The 20,447-nt window shown below is 44.0% G+C and overlaps 1 protein-coding gene and 1 long non-coding RNA gene across 11 annotated transcripts in view; one reads left to right on the top strand and one right to left on the bottom strand.

Moving 5' to 3' along the window:
• Positions 1-4,444: 4,444 nt before the first annotated feature.
• On the bottom strand, positions 4,445-7,261 carry LOC123455511. The gene is made up of 2 exons (XR_006633968.1): positions 7,179-7,261; positions 4,445-4,686 (listed from the first exon to the last, which is right to left on the bottom strand). It is a non-coding gene; the product is annotated as an uncharacterized LOC123455511 (long non-coding RNA).
• Positions 7,028-20,447, top strand: part of Golga4 (golgin A4) — a 92,625-nt gene continuing 79,205 nt past the window's right edge. For 7 of the 10 annotated variants that reach the window (XM_045136301.1, XM_045136300.1, XM_045136298.1 and 4 more), the window contains exon 1: positions 7,029-7,279. In XM_045136301.1, the coding sequence (XP_044992236.1) occupies positions 7,220-7,279 (60 nt within the window). In that variant the 5' untranslated portion in view covers positions 7,029-7,219. Of the gene's footprint in view, positions 7,280-20,447 lie in introns of all 10 variants that reach the window. The other 3 variants (XR_006633967.1, XR_006633966.1, XM_045136302.1) reach the window with 2 other exon arrangements.

Raw genomic sequence — 20,447 nt, 5'->3', positions numbered from 1 at the left:
TCTCTCCTGCTGCTGTTTTCCACCTGCTGTGGCAGAGGTGATGTCTAGCCTCTGCTCATGCCATGCTTTCCCCTCCCATCATGGAGCTTCCCCTCAAGACTGTAAGCCAAAATAAGAAACTTTCCTCCCATCAGCGCTTTTGGTCAGGTGCTTTATCCCAGCAATGAGAAAGTAACAACAACAGGGAGGGAGAGAGGGAAAGACATGAAGTAATTCCTCTCATCATAGGTAATAAGTGGCCAAACTGGGATACGAACTCATCCCGTTGACTCATTCCTATTCACGTGGTTACTCATTAAAGCCCTCATGCTCCCTATAGGAAGAATCCACTATCAATATGAATCAAGAGCTTAAAAAAATCACAAGTCATGCACAGATTTCAACTGTGTACAAAACACCATTTGTTGACTTAAGTCTGATCAACAAGTATCTAGTCAGGAACAGGGGACGTGGTTCTCAGATCCCTCAACCTTTCTCCTTGTTACCAAGACACCTCACTCTTTGAGATAAGGTTCATTTCTCAGCCCTGTGAGTTGGATCACCCCTTCGAATGACTGTTCTCACTGAATTTTTTTTTTTTTTTTTTTTTTTGAGGTAGGGTCTCACTCTGGCTCAGGCTGACCTGGAATTCACTATGTAGTCTCAGGGTGGCCTTGAACTCTTGGCGATCCTCCTACCTCTGCCTCCCGAGTGCTGGGATTAAAGGCGTGCGCCACCACACCCGGCTCTCACTGAATTTTTGAGTCATCACCTGTGCAAATATTTCTAGCACATGTCACATAAACAAATACCAAACTGTTAAAAATCAAATAAGATTTTGCAGGGTGTGTCTCAGAGGAGACAGGGAAGTGTTAAATGTGTTACAGGTGGTGACCAAATAAAGGGAAAAAAAAAAATGCCTTCATTTCCCTTTCCAGTTCTCTCTGGTTGTGATCATAGGACCCTGCGCAAGAAGTTTTGTTTTCCCCTTAACTTTGTGCCTACTTGTCCAACAAAGGCAATAACAGTGATGACGTAACCCTTCATTTTCACGTATCTTTGGTCTACAGTGGGAATTAACACAAAAATAATTTTAAGAAAATGTAAAGATAAGTGACTATAGGCTAAAAAGTGGGCTAAGTATCAACAGGAGCATTGTGGACCAAGTTTAGACTGTTAGGTAGGCCTATTTTTCATGGGAGATCTACCAACAATCCTACGACACTCATCTGCATAGGCTTATCATATGCAAAGGTAAATATTAAAATATTTCAGGCTGGAGAGATGGCTTAGCAGTTAAGGTGGTTGCCTACAAAGCCAAAGGACCCAGATTTGACTCTCCAGGAAACCACGTAAGCCAGATGCACAACAGGGCACATGCATCTGGTGTTTGTTTGCAGTGGCTAGAGGCACTGGCACACCTATTCTCTCTTTCTCTCTCAAATAAATAAAAATAAAATTAAAAAATTGGTTTAGCCAGGCATGGTGGAACATGACTTTAATCCCAGCATTTGAGACGCAGAGGTAGGAGGATCACTGTGAGTTCGAGGCCACCCTGAGACCACATAGTGAATTTCAGGTCAGCCTCCTGAGCTAGAGTGAGACCCTGCCTCAAAAAAAAAAAAAGGTTTAAAAAATGTCAGAGTATGAAAAACATTAGAATAGCATAGAAATACAAGTGTTTTGATATTTAGATCTTGTTACTTATTGTGATAAGCATTGCATTCTCAAGTGCTGGGATATAGCTCAGTGTGGGCAGGACTTGCCTAGCATGGACAAGGCCTCGGGTTCCAGCACCAGCACTGTGAAAAAGTCTCTCTTGTGGGAGGGGGGAGGTTATTACCATGGGATATTTTTTATAATCATGGAAAATGTTAATAAAAATTGAGGAAAAAAAAAAAGTCTCTCTCTTCTCCGTCCTCTAACACACATGCCCATGTTTCCCTGACCACTGGGACTGCAGAAAGGTGCCACCACACCTGCTCTTCCTTTGATTTAAATTCACTACCTTCTTAAAAATCGAGTTTCTTACTGAACCTGGAGCCGCTGTTTTCAGCCACACAGGCTGACCAGCGGGCCCCAGTGATCTTCCTGTCTCTCCTTTCCCACCCCAGGACTGGGTTACGGGCATGTGTGGCCATCATGGGTTTTCACGTGGGTTCTGGGGCTCCACCTGAGGTCCTCCCAGTGCCTCCAGCTGGTATAGCAAGTGCTTTTAGCCACCAAGCCATCTCCCAGGCCAGACTTTTTAAATATGTATTGTATTTTTTATTGAATTATTTCTTAGAGAGAGAAAGAGGCACAGAGAGAGAGAGAGGAAGAGAGAGAGAATGGGCATGCCAGGGTCTCCAGCCACTGTAAATGAACTCCAGATGCATGTGCCCCCTCGTGCATCTAGCTTACATGGGTCCTGGAGAATCAAACCAGGATCCTTTGGCTTTGCAGGCAAATGCCTTAACCACTAAGCCATCTCTCCAGCCCCCAGACTTTTTTTTTTTAAATGCCTCTATAGATTCACATTATTTAATTTTCAATTGTCCTAGACCACTTGTAAATAAGCTATACATATAACATTCTGGCTTTCTGTAAGATTTGACTTTTCACTTTGTGGTTTGCTTAAATGCCAAAGGTCACAGAGGCACGAAATGTACCATTTGTATTCCTTGGGTGGTGTGGGAACTCTTCTACTTTTTTTAAGATTTAAAAATTTTTATTTTATTTATTTGAGAGACAGGTTGAGAAAGAGTGAGTATGGGCATGTCAGGGCCTCCAGCCATTGCAAATGAACTCTACATGCACATGCCACTTTGTGCATCTGGCTTATGTGGGTACCAGGGAATCAAAACCAGGTCATTAGGCTTTGTAGGCAAGTGTCTTAACCATCTCTCCAGCCCCTCTACTTTTTTTTTTTTTTTTTTTTTGAGACAAAGTCTTGCACTGAATCTAGAGCCTTGTGAGTTAGCTAGACTAGCTGGTCAGTGAACCCTAGGCATCTGCCTGTCTCTACCTACCCCTGAACTAGGATTATAGTTCTCATGCCAACATGCCCAGCACTTGACTTGGGTGCTGACAATCTGAAAACAGGTCCTCACACTTTCACAAGCAAGTCCTTCCGAACCATCCTCTCTGCCCCTGAAATTTTTCTGAAACACAGACAGGGTGGTTGCTACTGGAAGTGTTGGAAGTGTAGCAGCAGTTAGGCTGGCTCTGTCCCTAAGAGGATGGCCTCTGTGAGAAAAATGATGTGTACCAGGTCCATGGGGATGAAATCCACGCAGCCTCTGCTCATGAGTACAAGAATACAAGCCCATTTTAAATGCCCTTCTGTTCTACAGTAAGGTGTGTAAGTCTTCAAGCAGCTATGTAAGTGATGAATTCAACTTTTAGAAACAGAAAAAAAAAAAAAAGAAAAAAAAGAAGGGGCCAGTAGACTGTGCTGGTTGGGTTGGTGCAGGACTCTGGGAAGTGGGTCAAAGTCAGAACCATATGGATTTAGCTTGACTTAACCAAAGCTATCATGGTTATTAACTGCCCTGCCCACTGTTGAGTCATCTTGGTACACTGTCCCAGCATGCCACAGATAAACCGCACCATGACAGCGGCTATGTGGAGCTTTATACCTGGACTCTGGAGCCCTAAGCATCAGGAGTTTATGGGAATTACCTTGAGATTAACCAGGCACATCCGGGCTTGAATGAAGTCAAAGTCACTTTTGTCCTGAACATTATATAAACCCAAATCCTGTTGTCACTGAGGACCATGCTTATGTCAATAGTCTCAATCAGCAGCACTTTGTATAAGACTGTCTCAAAGGAAGGAGGGATTCAGTGGAGGGGAAACTCTGGGGAGAGAAAAGGGAGAGTGGTCGTGGTGGGATTATGATATAGTATATTGTCTGTATGCACGGAGGTTATCAATGAAAGTTTAAAAATTATCACTCTGTGTAAATACTGGGTTTGTTTCTCTTTTAGCTCTCAAAGAAACTTGAGACTGGTTCTCATATATTGGGGAATCAGTTGTGGCAAAAACAGTTCGGGGTGGTGTGGCTGTAGATGAGTTCCAATGGTGAGTTGTATATAAAGTTGTGGCACACAAAGCAGCTAGAGTTAACAGTCACTTACAGGTTTGAGGACAATGAGAAGATATTCATTTGCAGAAGCAAATATTACAAAGCAAATTGGGGCCAGCATTGTGGTAAAAGACCTAAAATGTTTCAATCCTGTGCATGTGTCCTAGTGAGACTATCTTCTCCTCATAATTTGCCTTCTTCTGATCTTTGTCTTTCTTTAGGTGCTATCTCCATTATCTTCTTGCTCAGTTTTAAACAGAGAGAGAGGGAGAACATGGGCACCACAGGGCCTCTAGTCACTGCAAATGAACTCCAGATGCATGACCACTTTGTGCATCTGGCTTATATGAGTGCTGGGGAATAAAACCCAAGTAATTAGGCTTTGCAGACAAGCACTTTAATGGCTGAGCCATATTTCCAGCCCTTCTTAGTAATGTTTTATTTATCATACTGTGTTTTGATAGGATCCTCATGTATGTAGATGTAGACACACAAATGCACGCACACATACATGTAAGTATAAAATTGGCAATCTTCTATAAAACTTGTGAATGCCCGAGTGAGGAAGCTTGTCGAGCATCTGCAGCTGGAAGTATAAGGGGATTCATGAATTTCAGTCTTTTGAGTGGTGAAGATTTCTGAAAAAGAACAAAGAGAACTCTCCTGGTAATTACGCAGGTGTTCACTGGTATGAGATATGAAAGGACTCAGCCAGGAGTTCAGAGAGTGTTCCAGGCCCTGCTCCAGTTCGGGTACCTCTCCGGACGTAGATACTAACAGAGCAATCTGTTCTCAGTAATGCTAGGGAAAAGGACAGGCTCGGTTGTGGATATCAGTGTGTACTCTGACAGGAATGTAAGGTCTTGCAAACTGAATCGTACAGAAGAACGTTCCTGACATGCATGTGAAGATTCATAGGTGACCAAAGTTGGATGAATTAAGCACGCAAGTGTTAACAATGCTCAGGATGACGACAGGAGCCAGGGTCAACACGGGCTACAGAAAGGTGACTTCCACTGGACTGTGATTTTTTTGTTTGTTTGTTTTTGTTTTTCGAGGTATGGTCTCGCTCTAGCCCAGGCTGACCTGGAATTTACTACGTGGTCTCAGGGTGGCCTCGAACTCGTGGTGATCCTCCTACCCTTGCTTCTTGAGTGCTGGTATTAAAGGTATGCGCCACCATGCCTGGCTTGAATTTTTCTTTTGAATATTCTCAGGAACTTACCACTTAGCATGTTAACAAAAAAATTTTTTTTGAGGTAGAGTCTCGCTCTAGCTCAGGCTGACCTGGAATTCACTATGTTATCTCAGAGTGGCCCCAAACTCATGGCAATCCTCCTACCTCTGCCTCCCAAGTGCTAGGATTAAAGGCGTGTGCCACCATGCCCGGCTTGTTAACAATTTTTGAATGAACACGTGAAAAATGTGATTTCACCAAAAGGAAGGATAAAGGCAAATGTCTGAGGTGTTATATAATCTGTCTGAACCATTTGGGCTAACTGACTCAAGGACTCTTTAGCTGATGGAAGAATCCAGACAAGTGAAAATGGCTCCACTGGAAGACAGAGAATTCCTGCTGGGCAGGATGGGGTGTGCTGATCTCCTCCACAGGCTGAAGCTGAAGGATAACTTGAGCCAATGAGTTCCAGGCCACCTTGTCCTGGGCAACATAACTTTTATCTTACTTTTTAAAATTTTGTTTATTTTTATTTATTTATTTGAGAGCAGCAACAGAGAGAGAGAGAGAGAGAGAGAGAGAGAAAGAAAGAGGAAGAGAGGGAGAGAATGGGCACGCCAGGGCCTCCAGCCACTGAAAACGAACTCCAGATGCCTGCAACCCTTGTGCATCTGGCTAACGTGGGCCCTGGGGAACAGAGCCTTGAACTGGGGTCCTTAGGCTTCACAGGCAAGCGTTTAACCGCTAAGCCATCTCTCCCACCCTTTTTCTTATTTTTTAAAAAGACTATAATTTAGGGTTGGGGAGGTAGCTCAAATAGCGTTTGCCACAAGCAAGAGGGTCTGAGACGGCCTGAGTTCAATTCCCCAGGGCCCACTAAACAGCTGGACATGGCTGTGCAAGTCTGTAACCCCAGTCCTGTGGCGAGCAGACGGGAGGATCTCTGGGGCTGGTTAATACCGCAGCTCCATATTCATATTCTCTCAAAGAAGTTTGTGTGGACGGAAAACAGAGGAAAGATACCCAGCGATCTCCTCTGGCCTCTGCGTGCCTGCGAGCGCGTGAGAACATACATTAGCAGACACCATAGACACACATACTACACGCGCGCACACATGCACACAAAGAAGCTCACTGCAACATGCTGTGGTGGCTTGCACCTTGGGGGGCTGAAGCCAGAGGACCGTAAGTTCGAGGGCCAGCCTGGGCTACACAGTGGGCTTCTCATTATAACGACAAAATAACTTAATTATTATTACTTAACGATGATTAATTAACCACAACAATTACTAACTATAATAATGACTATGGCTTAAAATAACCCCTACAGACAGAATTCTCCAAACGACGACTGAACAGCAGGCCTCCGCCCCCCACCTCCATCCTGCCTGGTCCTCAGCTTCCATCCCTGCTATCTGGATGTTCACGCTGGCTCTCTTCACTCGGTAGCAGGAGGCTCTCCTCGTCACTTCGCAGCGCCAAAGCCCGGGTGACAATCAGCTCGGCACCTCTGCCCCTCAGCCGTGCCCGTGCCCCTCAGCCCACCGGGCTCTGCCAGCCGCCAAGCCCCAGCTCAGCCTTCCGGGCACCTCTGGTTCTGGCCCGAAGGCGCGAGCTCGCGTGTGTCGGCCCCGCCCACTAAGCTTGTCCTCTGCGGCGCTCCGTACAAGTCCTTGGGCGAGCTCCACGTCGGCCGCGCAGGCGCCCTGGGCGCGGCGTTCACCTGCTGCCGTTGTCGTCGCCGCCGCCGCCGGGGCTGGATGGGGGGGCCGAGGCCAGCTTGGGGCACCCAGAGGACAAGACACGCGGCGGCGGCGACGCCGACAGCCGCAGCACGAGTGTCCCGAGACAGCCGCGAACCGAAGGCGGTGAGGCCCGGCCCCCCGCCGTCCCGGGGATAGAGAAGCCGTGGCCGCCCTGCGGCCGACCGGGACTCCCGTGACGCGCTCGTACCCTCGCTCGGCTCCGTCACCCTCCGGGACCCCGGCTGCACCATGTTCAAGAAACTGAAGCAGAAGATCAGCGAGGAGCAGCAGCAGCAGCTCCAGCAGCAGGTACGGTGGCCGCCTGGGGCCCCGCCGCCCGCCCCCCGCCCCCCCGCCCGCGGCTGAAAGTTCTTCCGCGGTGACTTTGAAAGCTCGGGTCCCGAGCACTGCCCCTCCCCCAGAACCCGTCCTGTAGGATGAGTTCATCCACCTCCTCCCACGGACCCGGATCCCCTCATCCTCATACTCCGGCGTGTCCGCAGTCATCGCGACCTCTGACCTTGGAGCACCTCTTCCCCTCTAAGAGGATGAGCGCCGTGGGTTCGAATCCTGCAGTGGATCCGAATCCATGTCGAAATTTTCTTCCCACACCCACCCGTGACCCCCGACCCAGCAGTAATTGGCAGTGTAGCGGGGGGGGATAAAAAAACCCAGCCACCACCACCCCAGGTCCCTCATGATAGCTGATCTTAGGCCGAGGTCCCGTCCCCTGCCTGTGTCAACCAGACATTGACTTTGCAAGAGCCACGATCCTCTCCTAATAGTAGTCTTGGCTGGTCCTGGAGTGGAGGGCAGAGCTGAGCCTTCCCGGGTCAGGCTGCTTGCGGGGAGCTCGGTGGGTGGGCCTCTGTCCAGCGGCTGTTACGAATTAGTCGCCAAGCATAACTAACTCCTTTAAGTGCGGACTGGGGAGGCCCGTGCACGGCCTTGCTTCTGCTTGTGGCTTGTTTCCCCACCCCACCCCTCTCTCTCCCCCCAGAGAGCCTGTTGCTTTAGGAAATGTTTCCAGGGGGAAAGGAGGTCATGTTAGTGCTTTTGGGAAGAAAAGAAAAAAAAAAAAGTTTAGCTCAGAAGAGAAGCCAGGGGCTTCCGCTAAATGTTCACAACTTTCCCGAATCTCAACGGATTGGACACTAATTTCTTCCTAAATTTTAGGGCGTCTGGCCTTAAAAAGGCTGAGTTTTGACTAATTCGGAAGCGCTGATTTTTTAAAAATATAACATTTATCCTAACTGCTGCGTTGGGTTTTTGACCCCTGGAACTGTAAGTTGAGATTGCTCTCTTTAAATTTAAAGATTGTGTAGAGTGAAACAGTCCTCCAGATGACACTGGAGCTTGGTTTTCCTAGGTAAATAGTAATTAAAGCTCAGATATTAAAGGGTGTATTTTATATACCTCTATTGCCTTCTTTTTTTAACTTCAAAAAAATCATCTATGGCCTGGACAGATGGCTTAATGGTGAAGGTGCTTGACTGCAAAGCCTAAGGACCCAGGTTCGATTCCCTAGTACTCACGTAAGCTGTATGCATATGGTGGCGCATGCATCTGGAGTTCATTTGCACTGGCTAGAGGCCCTGGCACGCCCATTTTCTCTCCATCTGCCTTTTTCTTTCTTTCAAAAAGATAAAATATTTTTAAAAAATACTTTTATTTAGAAAGAACCAGAAACTTTAAAAATGAGGCAGAGATGAATTGTGGAGTAATGGGCAGGGAGTGTGAGATGCTTGCACTTAGGAATGAATAAAGTATGAATGACCCAGGATTCTGTTTCTAGATTTTATTCTAGGAAGATTTAGGATGCACAAAGATTTAGCTTCATGTGGGACAATAGAGAATTGGTCCATCAGTTAGTTGTTTATTGAGCATTAAAAATAGCCAGCATAGCAGGGCTTGGTGGCACACACCTTTATTCCTAGTACTCGGGAGGCAGAGGTAGGAAGATCACCATGAGTTCCAGGCCACCCTGAGAGTACATAGAGAATTCCAGGTCAGCCTGGGCTAAAGTGAGACCCTACCGTAAAGAACAAAACAAAAAAAAAGCCAGCATATATTGGATCCTTACTGCATACCAGGCATTTGCTTTACTGTTTTACATAGACTACTCAATGCTGCGCATACCTGTGATGAAGATACTACTGTGGCTACTATAGATGGAGTGAGGCCCAAAGGTGCCTAATGTTACCCGGGTAGTATTAGGGCTGCAGAAAATTATTAACAACAGGAAGATATGTGTTGTACACTACAAATTCAGAGCAGCACGTAAAATGTGACCATGTTTTGTGGTAAAAAGAAATATATTTATAAGCCTGGCATTGTGGCTTACACTTGTAATCCCAGTAGTGGGAGGTAGAGATTGGATGATTGCTACATAGGAAAACTCTGTCTCCAAACACTAAACAAATAATTAAATAACTGATATATATATTTCTCTCTCCCCTCCCCCCTCTCTCTCTGTGTGTGTGTGTGTGTGTGTGTGTGTGTGTGTGTAATGAAAATAAGGAGTTTAAAAGGATATACTTTAAGGTGCTGATATGCTTTTTCATATTTCTACTAGTGAGCTTTCCTTTATGAAATGAAGTGTATTAGTGAGGTTACTACTAATAATAATAATAATAAAACAAGCACTTGTTCCAGGCATTAGAGCTCCTAGTTCTAGAGCTTATTGCCTTTAATGTGACAGTGCGTCTGGACCAGACAAAATCAATTTGTAGACACAGTAATGTTCCTTCCTACTACTGACTTCTTGTAGGCTTCTCAGCGAGACATGGAAACTTAAGATTTAAAATAGCCCTTTTGGATAGTATAGTTATCCAGAACTCAAAAGTAGAATGTTAAATGTTTTACCACTAATGTAACTCCATTCTCTTTTGTATTCAGATCTTCAGTTACTCAAAAACCTTCTGAAATGAGAAGTCTAGGTTGTTTTCAGAGAGCTAAGAATTTCTTTATGCATGAATTGAATATTTCTGATAACATTTCTTTTTTAAAAAATATTTATTTATTTATTTGCAAGTAGAGAGAGATAGAAAAGAGGCAGAGAGAATGGGCACACCAAAGCTTCTAGCTACCACAAACTAAATCCAGATGCATGTACCACTTTGTGCATTTGAATTTGTGTGGGTGCTGGGGAATCAAACCCCAGTCGTTAGGCTTTGCAGGCAAGCTGATTAACTGTTAAGTCATCTCTCCAGCCACTCTTTCTTTCTTAAATATATATATATATATGAAGCCGGGCATGGTGGCACATGCCTTTAATCCTAGCACTCGGGATGCAGAGGTAGGAGGATCACCATGAGTTCAAGGCCACCCTGAGACTCCATAGTGAATTCCAGGTCAGCCTGAGCTAGAGTGAGACCCTACCTTGTAAAACCAAAAACTAAGTAAATAAATAATATATATATTTGCTGAGGGGGGGGTAGGGAGGAGGGAGAGAGAGAGAGGAAAGGAGAATGAACAGGTACACCAGGCCCTCTAGCCACTGCAAGTGAACTCCAGATGTAGGGAATCAAACCTGCATTGTCAGGGCTTTGTAGGCAAGTACCTTATCCACTGAGCCATCTCTCTAATCCCATGATGACATTTCTTTTGCACTAAATTATATATGTGTATTTTCTTGATCACTAATAATTTTTGGGTATAAATTATTTTTTATTGAAAGCACTTGGACTCACTCAAAATTAAATTGTTTTTGCCCTTGCCCCCACACTAAGCAGCTTGTCTTACCCCACCATTCCATCTCCACCATGCTTATTCTTGGTCTGCTCTTCATATAATGTTTCCTTTTTTCCACATTTTCTTTTTGCCTATGTATGCGTATATGGTGTGCATGCCAGTGTACATATTTGTGTACATATGAGAACATGTATGTTATATGCAGGTGATCTGCATGTGTGTGCATGCATTTGAGACCAAAAGTCAACATTGAGTGCCTTCTTCAGTTGTTTCTCCCCCTTTTTTTATTTTTTGAGGTAGAGCCTCTTACTGAACCCATATTTCACCAGTTTAGCTAAACAGGCAGCCAGTGAATCTTTAGAATCCCCTTTTTTGCCTCCCCACACCGGTGTTACCCCACTTGTAGTTTAGGGTTCTGAACTTGAGTTCTCGTCTTGTGTAGCAGTTACTCATCCTCAGCTCTTTTGTAATGTTTGCAACTGTGTGCAGTAATGTTTCTTCCTACTTTTGAACTGGTGTGGGCTTTGAAGTTAGACATGGAAACTTGAAATTTATGTGAAAGACTTGGATGAGAGATGTAGGAAAATCGCCATGAGTTCGAGGCCACCATGAGACTACATAGTGAATTCCAGGTCAGTCTAGGCTAGAGCAAGACCCTACCTCAAAAAAAAACAAAAAAAACCAAAAAGCAATTACTTGAGGGATTTTGTGTATTAACCCAAAATGAGATGTTCCTTTTGTTTTCAGAGGCCTCTGTGTGGAGGTGTTCCAGTTATATCACTTTCCATAGGTGAGATTGCCTGACAGGCTTGTTTCCTTAGAGGGACTTGTTAGTTTCGTGTAATTCTGGGAACAATGAAACATTTGTAACTTGCAAAAGTTGGTGACAATAGTAATAGTAATAGTGATATTGTGTAGAGTTCTTAAAGGCTTTAAAAGCATTTAACAAGCCTTCTAATAATTCACATTCACTTCTGTTTATTTGATGCTAAAGTTATTTGAACACTTCTTTTGTGGTGATTATTATTATTTTTGAGATAGGATCTCGCTTTAGCCCAGGCTGACCTGGGATTCATTGTGTAGTCTCAGGCTGGCCTTGAATTTACAGCAATCCTTCTGCCTCCCAAGTGCTGGGATTAAAGATGTGCACCACCATGCCTGCCCACTTAAGATATTTTTTAGTAACATATATATTAGATTTTTAAACTCTGTAAAATTATTCAGAAGAAGCTAATAGAGCACTTGCCTAGCATTTTTTTTTCCAAGTTAGGATGTCACTCTAGCCCAGGCTGACCTCTCACTATGTAGTCTCAGGGCGGCCTTGAACTCTCGGCGATCCTCCTACCCCTGCCTTCCGAGTGCTGGGATTAAAGGTGAGCACCGCCACGCCTGATTTGTCTAGCATATTTAAAGCTCTCTGGTCTGTATTCCCAGCTGTGTGTGTGTGTGTGTGTGTGTGTGTGTGTGTGTGTGTGTGTTACTGCCATATATATAGTACATATGTATTTTGCATTTTCATTTTTTTGTAGTATTACTAGAACTTAAATATTACAAGAAGGAGATATCAAAGGACAGTGTTGTACTGCCCACCTATATGACACGCATAGAGTAGCCAAGTTCATAAAGACGGAAAACAGATGTGAAGTGAGACGTGCGATCGGCATCTCCGAGAAAAGCTACCCCTGCGTTAACATTCCACAGGCTGATTGACCGGTTAGAATGTCATGATTGTAGCTCATGGAGTTGGAATGTTGCGAGTCCACCGCCAGATTCTCCTGGGCTACCTTAGCTCTATTATTATATAGCTTCTTCTGAATTAATTCCACAGAGTATAAAATGTAGGCATTTATTGTCCTGCTGTGTGTGACCTAACATGCTATGACTACTAAGTAAACCCCAGAGCGTACTAATAAACCCCTGGTTCCATCAACCCAAAGGCCAAGAGCAGCAGCAGATAGCATCTAAGACCTACAACACATTTGCCACTTTGCGATAATCTGCCTATCTTGATTTTTCCACCAGTTTATTTGGAAAGTGACTTGATTTATGACTTGCTCTGTTTTGTTACCATTAAGACTTCATGAAATTTTTACCACATTGGAACATGATATTTGGGGCGATTTAATCTGTGTTCCCAGGCCATGCTCACTGCTGTTTGGTTCCAGAGTAAACAGTCTCTTATTCCCTCGAAGGGAGAACTGGTTTTCACATCAACAGGAGTTACTGTTTAATGAGTGCAGTTTCAGTTGGGAAACGGAGAAGGTTTGAAGATGGTGGTCCAGCAGGGGATGGACACTGCACCTACAATTACCATGCTCAAAACACTTTTTAACAAGCAGCATATAGGTAGGGGCACATGCTGTCCCAATACCTGGGAGACTTATGCAGGAGGACTGCTATGAGTTTGAGGCCAGCCTGGAATACAGAGTGAGTTTCAAGTTATCCTAGACTGGAATGAAACCTTACCTTGAAAACAACAAAAAACAAAACCAAAAGCAACATAAAGGCCCACTTCAAGCCTGCAGTGTCTTACAGTTTTTAATGTGAGGCCCTGAAATATTAGTTAATGTGGTAGAAAAACCAGTAAGCACTTCTACAGGTAACAGATTAAAACCAGTCCCTTTCGGAAGGGACCTAGATAGCTTTATTGTAAATTTGAGTTTATTAAATAATATCCCAGTCTGGAAATTGGTAAAAGTATAAATGCCAAAGAAAACACTCAGACTAGAAGTCAGAACATATCTTGTCTACTTGTAATCTTTGTTATAACGAGATTATGATCATCACTGATGTTTTATATAGAATATCTTTTACTACATGATAAGTTAATAAACAATCTTTTATGTGTTTTTTTTTTAAATATCTTTTTAACTAGTCATAGTGTTGCACGCCTTTAATCCCAGCACTTGGGAGGCAGAGTTAGGATGATTGCCATGAATTTGAGGCTACCCTGAGACTACATAGTGAATTCTAGATCTGCCTGGGCTAGAGTGAGACTCTACCTTAAACAACTTATTTCATAAATAAATAAAGAGATATATAGTTTGTGTATAGCTGTGTGTATGATGTTTGTGTGTGAGCGTGTGGGTGTGTCATGGCACACACGTGTGGGAAGATCTGAGGATAGCCTTGGGGTGTTTGTCCTTTTCTTCTACTTTGCTTGAGTCAGGGTCTCTTTTGCTGTCATGTTTTTGCCACTTGGTGCACTGTTCTAACTGGCCTGTGAGTTTGTGGGTTTGCTCAGCCTCTCGTTGCTTTTTAGGAGTGTTGGAATCACACACACATTCACAACTGTGCTTTGTGTGTGTGCTGGGGACTCACATTCAAGCCAGCAGGCTTGCAAACATGCACCTTTAACCACTGATCTCCTCATGTTCCTTTCTATGTGATTTTAAAGAAAATCTTCCATGAAGCTAGTCTGAGTGTCACACATATGAAATCCCAGAATTTGGGAAGCAGTCTGAGGCCAGTCTGGGCTGCGTAGGGAGACTGTGTCTGAGATCTGTCATGCTGTGGGAGTACATGAAGAACCATGCAGGCTTCTTCTCTTTTGTAGCCTAGCTGGTAGGGAGAGCTGGAGAATAAGTTCTGAGAGGCCTGTGTGCCCTGCACTGGGATGAATGAGCCCGCTCTGTTAATGTTGTGAGCCTCAGAATGCCCACGAGGGTGTGCATTGTGTGTGTCCCTCAGCTCTGCCTCCAGGGAAAGGGGAGGCAGATTCAGAGCCAACCTTCTGGGCCCAGGTGAGAACAAGGCTGCAGGTTATTGTAGAATCTCAGTGTGTTAAAGAAGGTCGAAAGGTTTGGACTTAACAGTGCAAGATTCCTTCACCTTCTAGATCACAGTGTATATGGGAGAGAGGATTTAAGCTTTTTTTTTTTTTTTTTTTTGTCTAGGTCCAGATTCTAGGTGGAAATAATTTTGCCTGAGACTAGTTCTCCTTTCTTTGTAATGTGTTGCAGATTGAAAAGCCTAATTCCAGAAACCTGTCTTTCTTTATGGGTAGTTATCATGCTATTTTGAGTTTTCTTTTTTTCCTTGATGTTTGGTAATTTCTAATTTTCATTTATTTCTTTTTTTGTTATTACTTTTGGTATTTTTTAATTCTTTTGGGGAGGAGGGAGTCTTACTAGTCTTTTTTGGGTGGATCCCATGTGTTTCTCTTTTTTTGTTATTTATTTTGAGAGAGAAAGAGGCAGAGAGAAAGAGGCAGAGAGAGAGAGAGAGAGAAGGGTATGCCAAGGCCTTCAGCTGCTGCAAATGAACTCCAGATGTGCGCCCCTTGTGCTTATGTCACTGTGCGTCTGGTTATGTGGGACCTAGAGATTTGAACATGACTTCTTAGGCTTTGCAGGCAAGCACCTTAACTGCTAAGCTGTCTCTCCAGCCCTATATGTTTCTTAATTTTGTTTATATATACTCTTTTCTCCTGCCATTTATTCTGTTACTTTGTGAGATTTCTTCAGAGTTTTATATCAACTGCTTCTATTGACTATCCCATTCCCACAAATACCACCGCCAGGTAGCACTGATTGGATGATCACAAGCTGAGTGCACTGCTCAGTGCATTGCTGGTACCATCTGCATCAGTACACAGTGTCATGTAACTTGTGGACTTGTAGTGTCTCCATTTTACAGACAAATTGAGGCTGAGATTAAGGGACTTGTCTGGTGCTCACATAATAAATGGTAAAGCTGAAATATGAACCCAGGCCGTCTGCCTGTACAGCCCATTCTTATTCATATTCTCTCCCCTTCCCCACAGGTGGTTGCCAGTGAGGAGGAGGGGCTCACAAGACTACAGCCCATTCTGTTGACCACCGTCCCACCTTTGCTTTTAGCTCAGTTTATGCTTACGGTTGTTTTACAGACACTACAGCTTCTCAACACTGAGTTGATAAGCACTGTTTCTCTCTCTCTTTCTTTCATACACACAGATACATATGCATATATATGTTTAAGTTAAATTTAAGCATGCATATATTTATGCTCCATTTTGTGATTAATTTTTTTGTGCCTCATATTTTTTTTGTGTGTGCGTGTGTGTTTGTTTTTTTGAGGTAGGTCTCACTCTAGCCCAGGCTGATCTCAAATTTACTATGTAGTCTCAGGATGGCCTTGAACTCATGGTGATCCACCTACCTCTGCCTTCTGAGTGCACCACCATGCCCAGCTTCATATTTTTATTTTTATTCATATTGGTTATCTTGTTCAGCTTTTTATTTTTTAAAAATTTATTTATCTCTATGAGAGAGAGGAAGAGAAAGAGAGGGCAAGGGAATAAACACACCAGGGCCTCTAGCCACTGCAAATGAACTTTAGATGCCTCTGGTTTACGTGGGTACTAGAGAATCGAACCTGGGTCCTTAGGCTTCGCAGGGAAATGCCTTAACCACTAAGCCATCTCTCCAGCCCAGGTTTTATTTCTTTTAAGAAACATTTCTCATGGTTGTTGGTGTTGATTGCAATCCTGGAGATAAATTCAGATAGCTGACGAGTAGAGGGCTGTGGACTGTGTGTGGGGGATGAGTAGGAATGGGGAACAGTCAGGGTTGTTGGTACTGTTTTTATGAGTGCCAGAGAAGTAAATACGAGAAATAGTCATGTAAAGACTGCTCTGGAGAAGGGTTAGGGAATTAGAAGATCTACACATTAACTCAGAGCTCGGAGCACGTGATCTGCACAAGCCATGCAAGCGTTCTGGGCGTTGGACCTCACCGGGAATCTGGGTACGCTCCCATCGGTCCTGCACACCTTTCAGGTTGCTTGTAAGGCTCGAAAGCAGTAACATACCTGAACGCATTTGTGATCGCAGAGCCCTTGTGCATTTCACAGTGCCCAGAAGGTGGGACGCTGGGTTTGCATTGTCTTGCAGATAACATGTGACCCCTGTGTGTTTGAGAGACAGGTTCTTCCAGTGTGATAGCCGTGTGCCCAAGATACTTTGACTGCACATAGGAAGATGTTTCTGAAAAGGATTAGGGTAACCCCTGAAGCGTCTTGATGGGCAAAGAAAAGTCCTAGAACAGGACATTGAAAGCTTATCATTCCTAAAGATGACTGTATTCGTTTTCTCAGGCTGATAAGTTACACAACTTTATAACTTTAGTACCTAATAAACTTAGTTACTTTCATCCTTTTGTAGGTGAGAAGTCTGTCATGGTAAAACTGGGAAGCTGGCTCACATCATCACACACCCACAGCAGAAAGAGAACAGCGCATGAGCTGGCTCTGAACACAGCCCCAAGGTTTGCCCCTAGCAGTCCACCTCTACCGCACGAGTCCACCAACTGGGGACTAAGTAGGAAACATAATATCTGAGGCTATGAGGACTTTTATGTTCAAACCACCACATGAGCTATGGTCTGGATATCCAGGTTGTTTTCTCATGTAGAGGTGAGGGTTTAGTTACCTAAAGAATGCTGGGGAGATGGGTAAGGTAATTAGAAGAGCACTGTGCTAACCCCAATGCCAAAACCTGTGACTAGCCAATTTTTTGTGGTTGGTGGACTAAGGTCCTTAATTTCTTGGGGACTGTGAAGAGACACCACTACAGGCTGCCAGCATTGCCTTGCCCTGGGTCTCTGTAGCATAACAAGAGTGCATCTATCTGGTCTCTGTTTCTGCCTTCTAGACCCCTATTTAAAGAGCTTATACAATTAGACTAGGCTCCTATGGGTAACTTAAAAATTATATGCATAGAACCCAGAGCCTTCTTTATACATGCTAGGCAAGTGCTATACCATTGAGCTATGTTCTCAGCGCTTTAAATCCCAAGACCAGCCACAGGAGACAGCTGCTCAAATACCAACATGTATGCAGTACTTTATGCTTTAGTCACGTCCATCCTCTGTGTGACCCTACCCACACAGTGCCAAAGAGTAGCCAGCCAGCCACTGTGCCAGGCTTTGCTGGGTGGTACTACTTTTCTGGGGACAGTGCATTGTAGAACCTGTTCTACAACTTCATAAACTCTGTCACTTGATGTTACCAGTTCATCCAGAGCTAACAAGTCCTCCTGATTAGGCCATTGCCCCTTTTAAAAATTTACAGTCTTCACATGAGTGGAACTCATTGCAGAGTTGTACTTTTCTAGCCTCAGACATTTATTTGTATATGTAGGTGAGTTCAGATCTGTTGTTACAATTAGAGAGTTCTGAAGGTTTGGGAAGCTGAATTATTAGGCTCATTTCTTAGGCATGCTAGAACCTCAGCAGAGTCAGCTGGTCAGGAGCATTTCCTCTAGTCTGTAGTTCTTTCTAAGTTACTTCCTAACATTTACCCCTCAGTGACTGTTTTCTCACAGGTCTGTTATAATGGGAAGCTCCTCCCTTCTGAGGCACAGCCTTTGAAGCTGGTGGGCTTGATAGCTGGTGGGCTTGATAGCTGGTGCTCCAGATGTGGGAGAGGTTTGTTAAGCCTCCCCCAGCATTCATGGCAGCTGTCTGTGATGTCCTCTGTGACCGTGAACATGGTTCCCTGGACATGCTTTCCCTTCCCAGGTTTCAAGCACACATTGGCTTGTAACCAACTTATACCTCGTCTAGGTACCTAAGCCAGCATATTCAGCTGTTGTCTTTAAAGTTTTATGTCTTTACTGTTCCTGCTGTGTTGTGGGTGATAGAAGATATCTTATCTCTTATGGTGACTTCTGCACATAGCTGAATTGCCTGTTATGTGTTGATATTCTGGTTCATCTTTTAGAATTCTTGGTTGTAAGCAACAGAATTAATTCTGTCTAGGTACAAGAAAAGCAATGTGGAAAGGATATTTGGTAGCTGGAAGTTTTCTTGTTCTGTGGTCAGCTGATTTCTTCACCCAGCTAGCTGCCTTCAGCTCTCATAGCATTGCATCATGGCTCTATCTGCGTGGCTGTTGGAAGGCCTGTCCTCATGCTTGCCAGATGACGACGACCTTTAACTTGACAGGTCTATTTTCTCCCTTGTGACTCAAAGTCTCATGTGGGTGTGTCTCATTGGGACATCTGAAGTTACCTGCTCCAGATGGAAAGAAGATTGGGTTAGTAAGTTTTTAGGGTTCTAACTTACGGTCTTGTAAGAACTGGTGCTAAGAGGAAAGGTTATTAAATTTAGCCTTATAGTTGCGTTTTCCCTCTTCACAAGTAAACTCATTTTGGGTTCTGCTTTTATCATAAAAATCTTTCCCATTCATAGATTAAAGAAATAGACTGTTGAGGTGGTTTTTTTTTGTATTTAAATTTTTCAAAAACATTTTCTCCTTAATGGAGTTAAAGTATGACCTAAGTATCTGATTTGATCCTCCTCGCCATTTGGATGGCTAGCTGTGCCATGTGTCCTGATGTGACCTGTTACCCTAAATCTCTGTCTGTGTTTATGTGCACACAGTGCTTGTATGTGTGCACTTTGAATTCTCAGATCCAACCCAACCTCACAGTTGTGCCTAGCTTTTTTTTTTTTTTAATATTTTTTTGTTCATTATTTATTTATTTATTTGAGAGCGACAGACACAGGGAGAAAGATAGAGGGAGAGAGAGAGAATGGGCGCGCCAGGGCTTCCAGCCTCTGCAAACGAACTCCAGACGCGTGCGCCCCCTTGTGCATCTGGCTAACGTGGGACCTGGGGAAGCGAGCCTCGAACCGGGGTCCTTAGGCTTCAGAGGCAAGCGCTTAACCGCTAAGCCATCTCTCCAGCCCTGTGCCTAGCTTTGATAGATTAGACTTTCATTTGTGTACTCATTTTCTCGTTCACTTGATAGATACTGATTAAGCACTTCCTATGAACAGCTGTGTAGATTACAAAGCATCAAGGCATTAGACATTCATTTCCACATGTAGTTGAGTTTAGATCTATTTTGTTACAGGTATTGAGTTTTAAAAGGTTTGATTTTGTACTTTTAGTGCTATTTTTAGCTCACATTATAGTAGACTAGACACCTAGCTTAAAATGTGGAGCTTTCTGTTGAGGGTTTTGTATTGTGTGTAGTAAGTGGTCAGTTTTACCATCTTGGTATCCAGCTGTCATGCGCACACAGGTTCAAACAAAGGCCTTTGACTAGAGAGGGAGGAAGTGCTGCTTACTTGCGCGCTGCATAATATTTACTGAGTGTTTTCTGGACCTTAAACATGGAATTGACAACCTTGTTTTTGTATGTGAACTTTAAACTTCAGAATCATTTTAAAAATAAAACAAAGAGTAAAAATTTCATACATTCTTCAGTTGGCTTAAGTTTATCTTAATATCATCTTATAGTTCCATCAGACCTTGTATGTATGAAGAGATCTAGCCCTCAAAAACCTCATGTTGGGCTGGAGAGATGGCTTAGCGGTTAAGCACTTGCCCACTTGCCTGTGAAGCCTAAGGACCCTAGTTCGAGGCTCGATTCCCCAGGACCCACGTTAGCCAGATGCACAAGGGGCCGCACGCGTCTGGAATTCGTTTGCAGTGGCTGGAGGCCCTGGCACGCCCCCTCTCCTCCCTCCTCCCTCTCACCCACCCTCCCTCCCTCCCTCCCTCCCTCTCTCTCTCTCTCTCTCTCTCTCTCTCTCTCTCTCCCTCTCTCTCCCTCTCTCTCTGCCTCTTTCTCTCTCTGTCACTCTCTAATAAATAAATAAAAATAAACAAAAACAATTTTAAAAAAAGACACTTCATGTTGCTGAGATTGGCTGAGATAGGCCAAGGACCCAGTAGGTAGCTTTGTCCTTTTCTTCTCATGTATTTATTCCTTTCTTCATTGAGCACTTAGACCTGGCTGGGAAAAGAACTGCCCAGTACATACATAGCGCACTAGTCAATGGTTCTGATT

The sequence above is a fragment of the Jaculus jaculus genome, chromosome 17 (genome assembly GCF_020740685.1).
Source record: "Jaculus jaculus isolate mJacJac1 chromosome 17, mJacJac1.mat.Y.cur, whole genome shotgun sequence".
Lineage (NCBI taxonomy): Eukaryota > Metazoa > Chordata > Mammalia > Rodentia > Dipodidae > Jaculus > Jaculus jaculus.
Note: the sequence above shows the minus strand (reverse complement) of the source record. Positions and strands in the feature narration are given on the sequence as shown.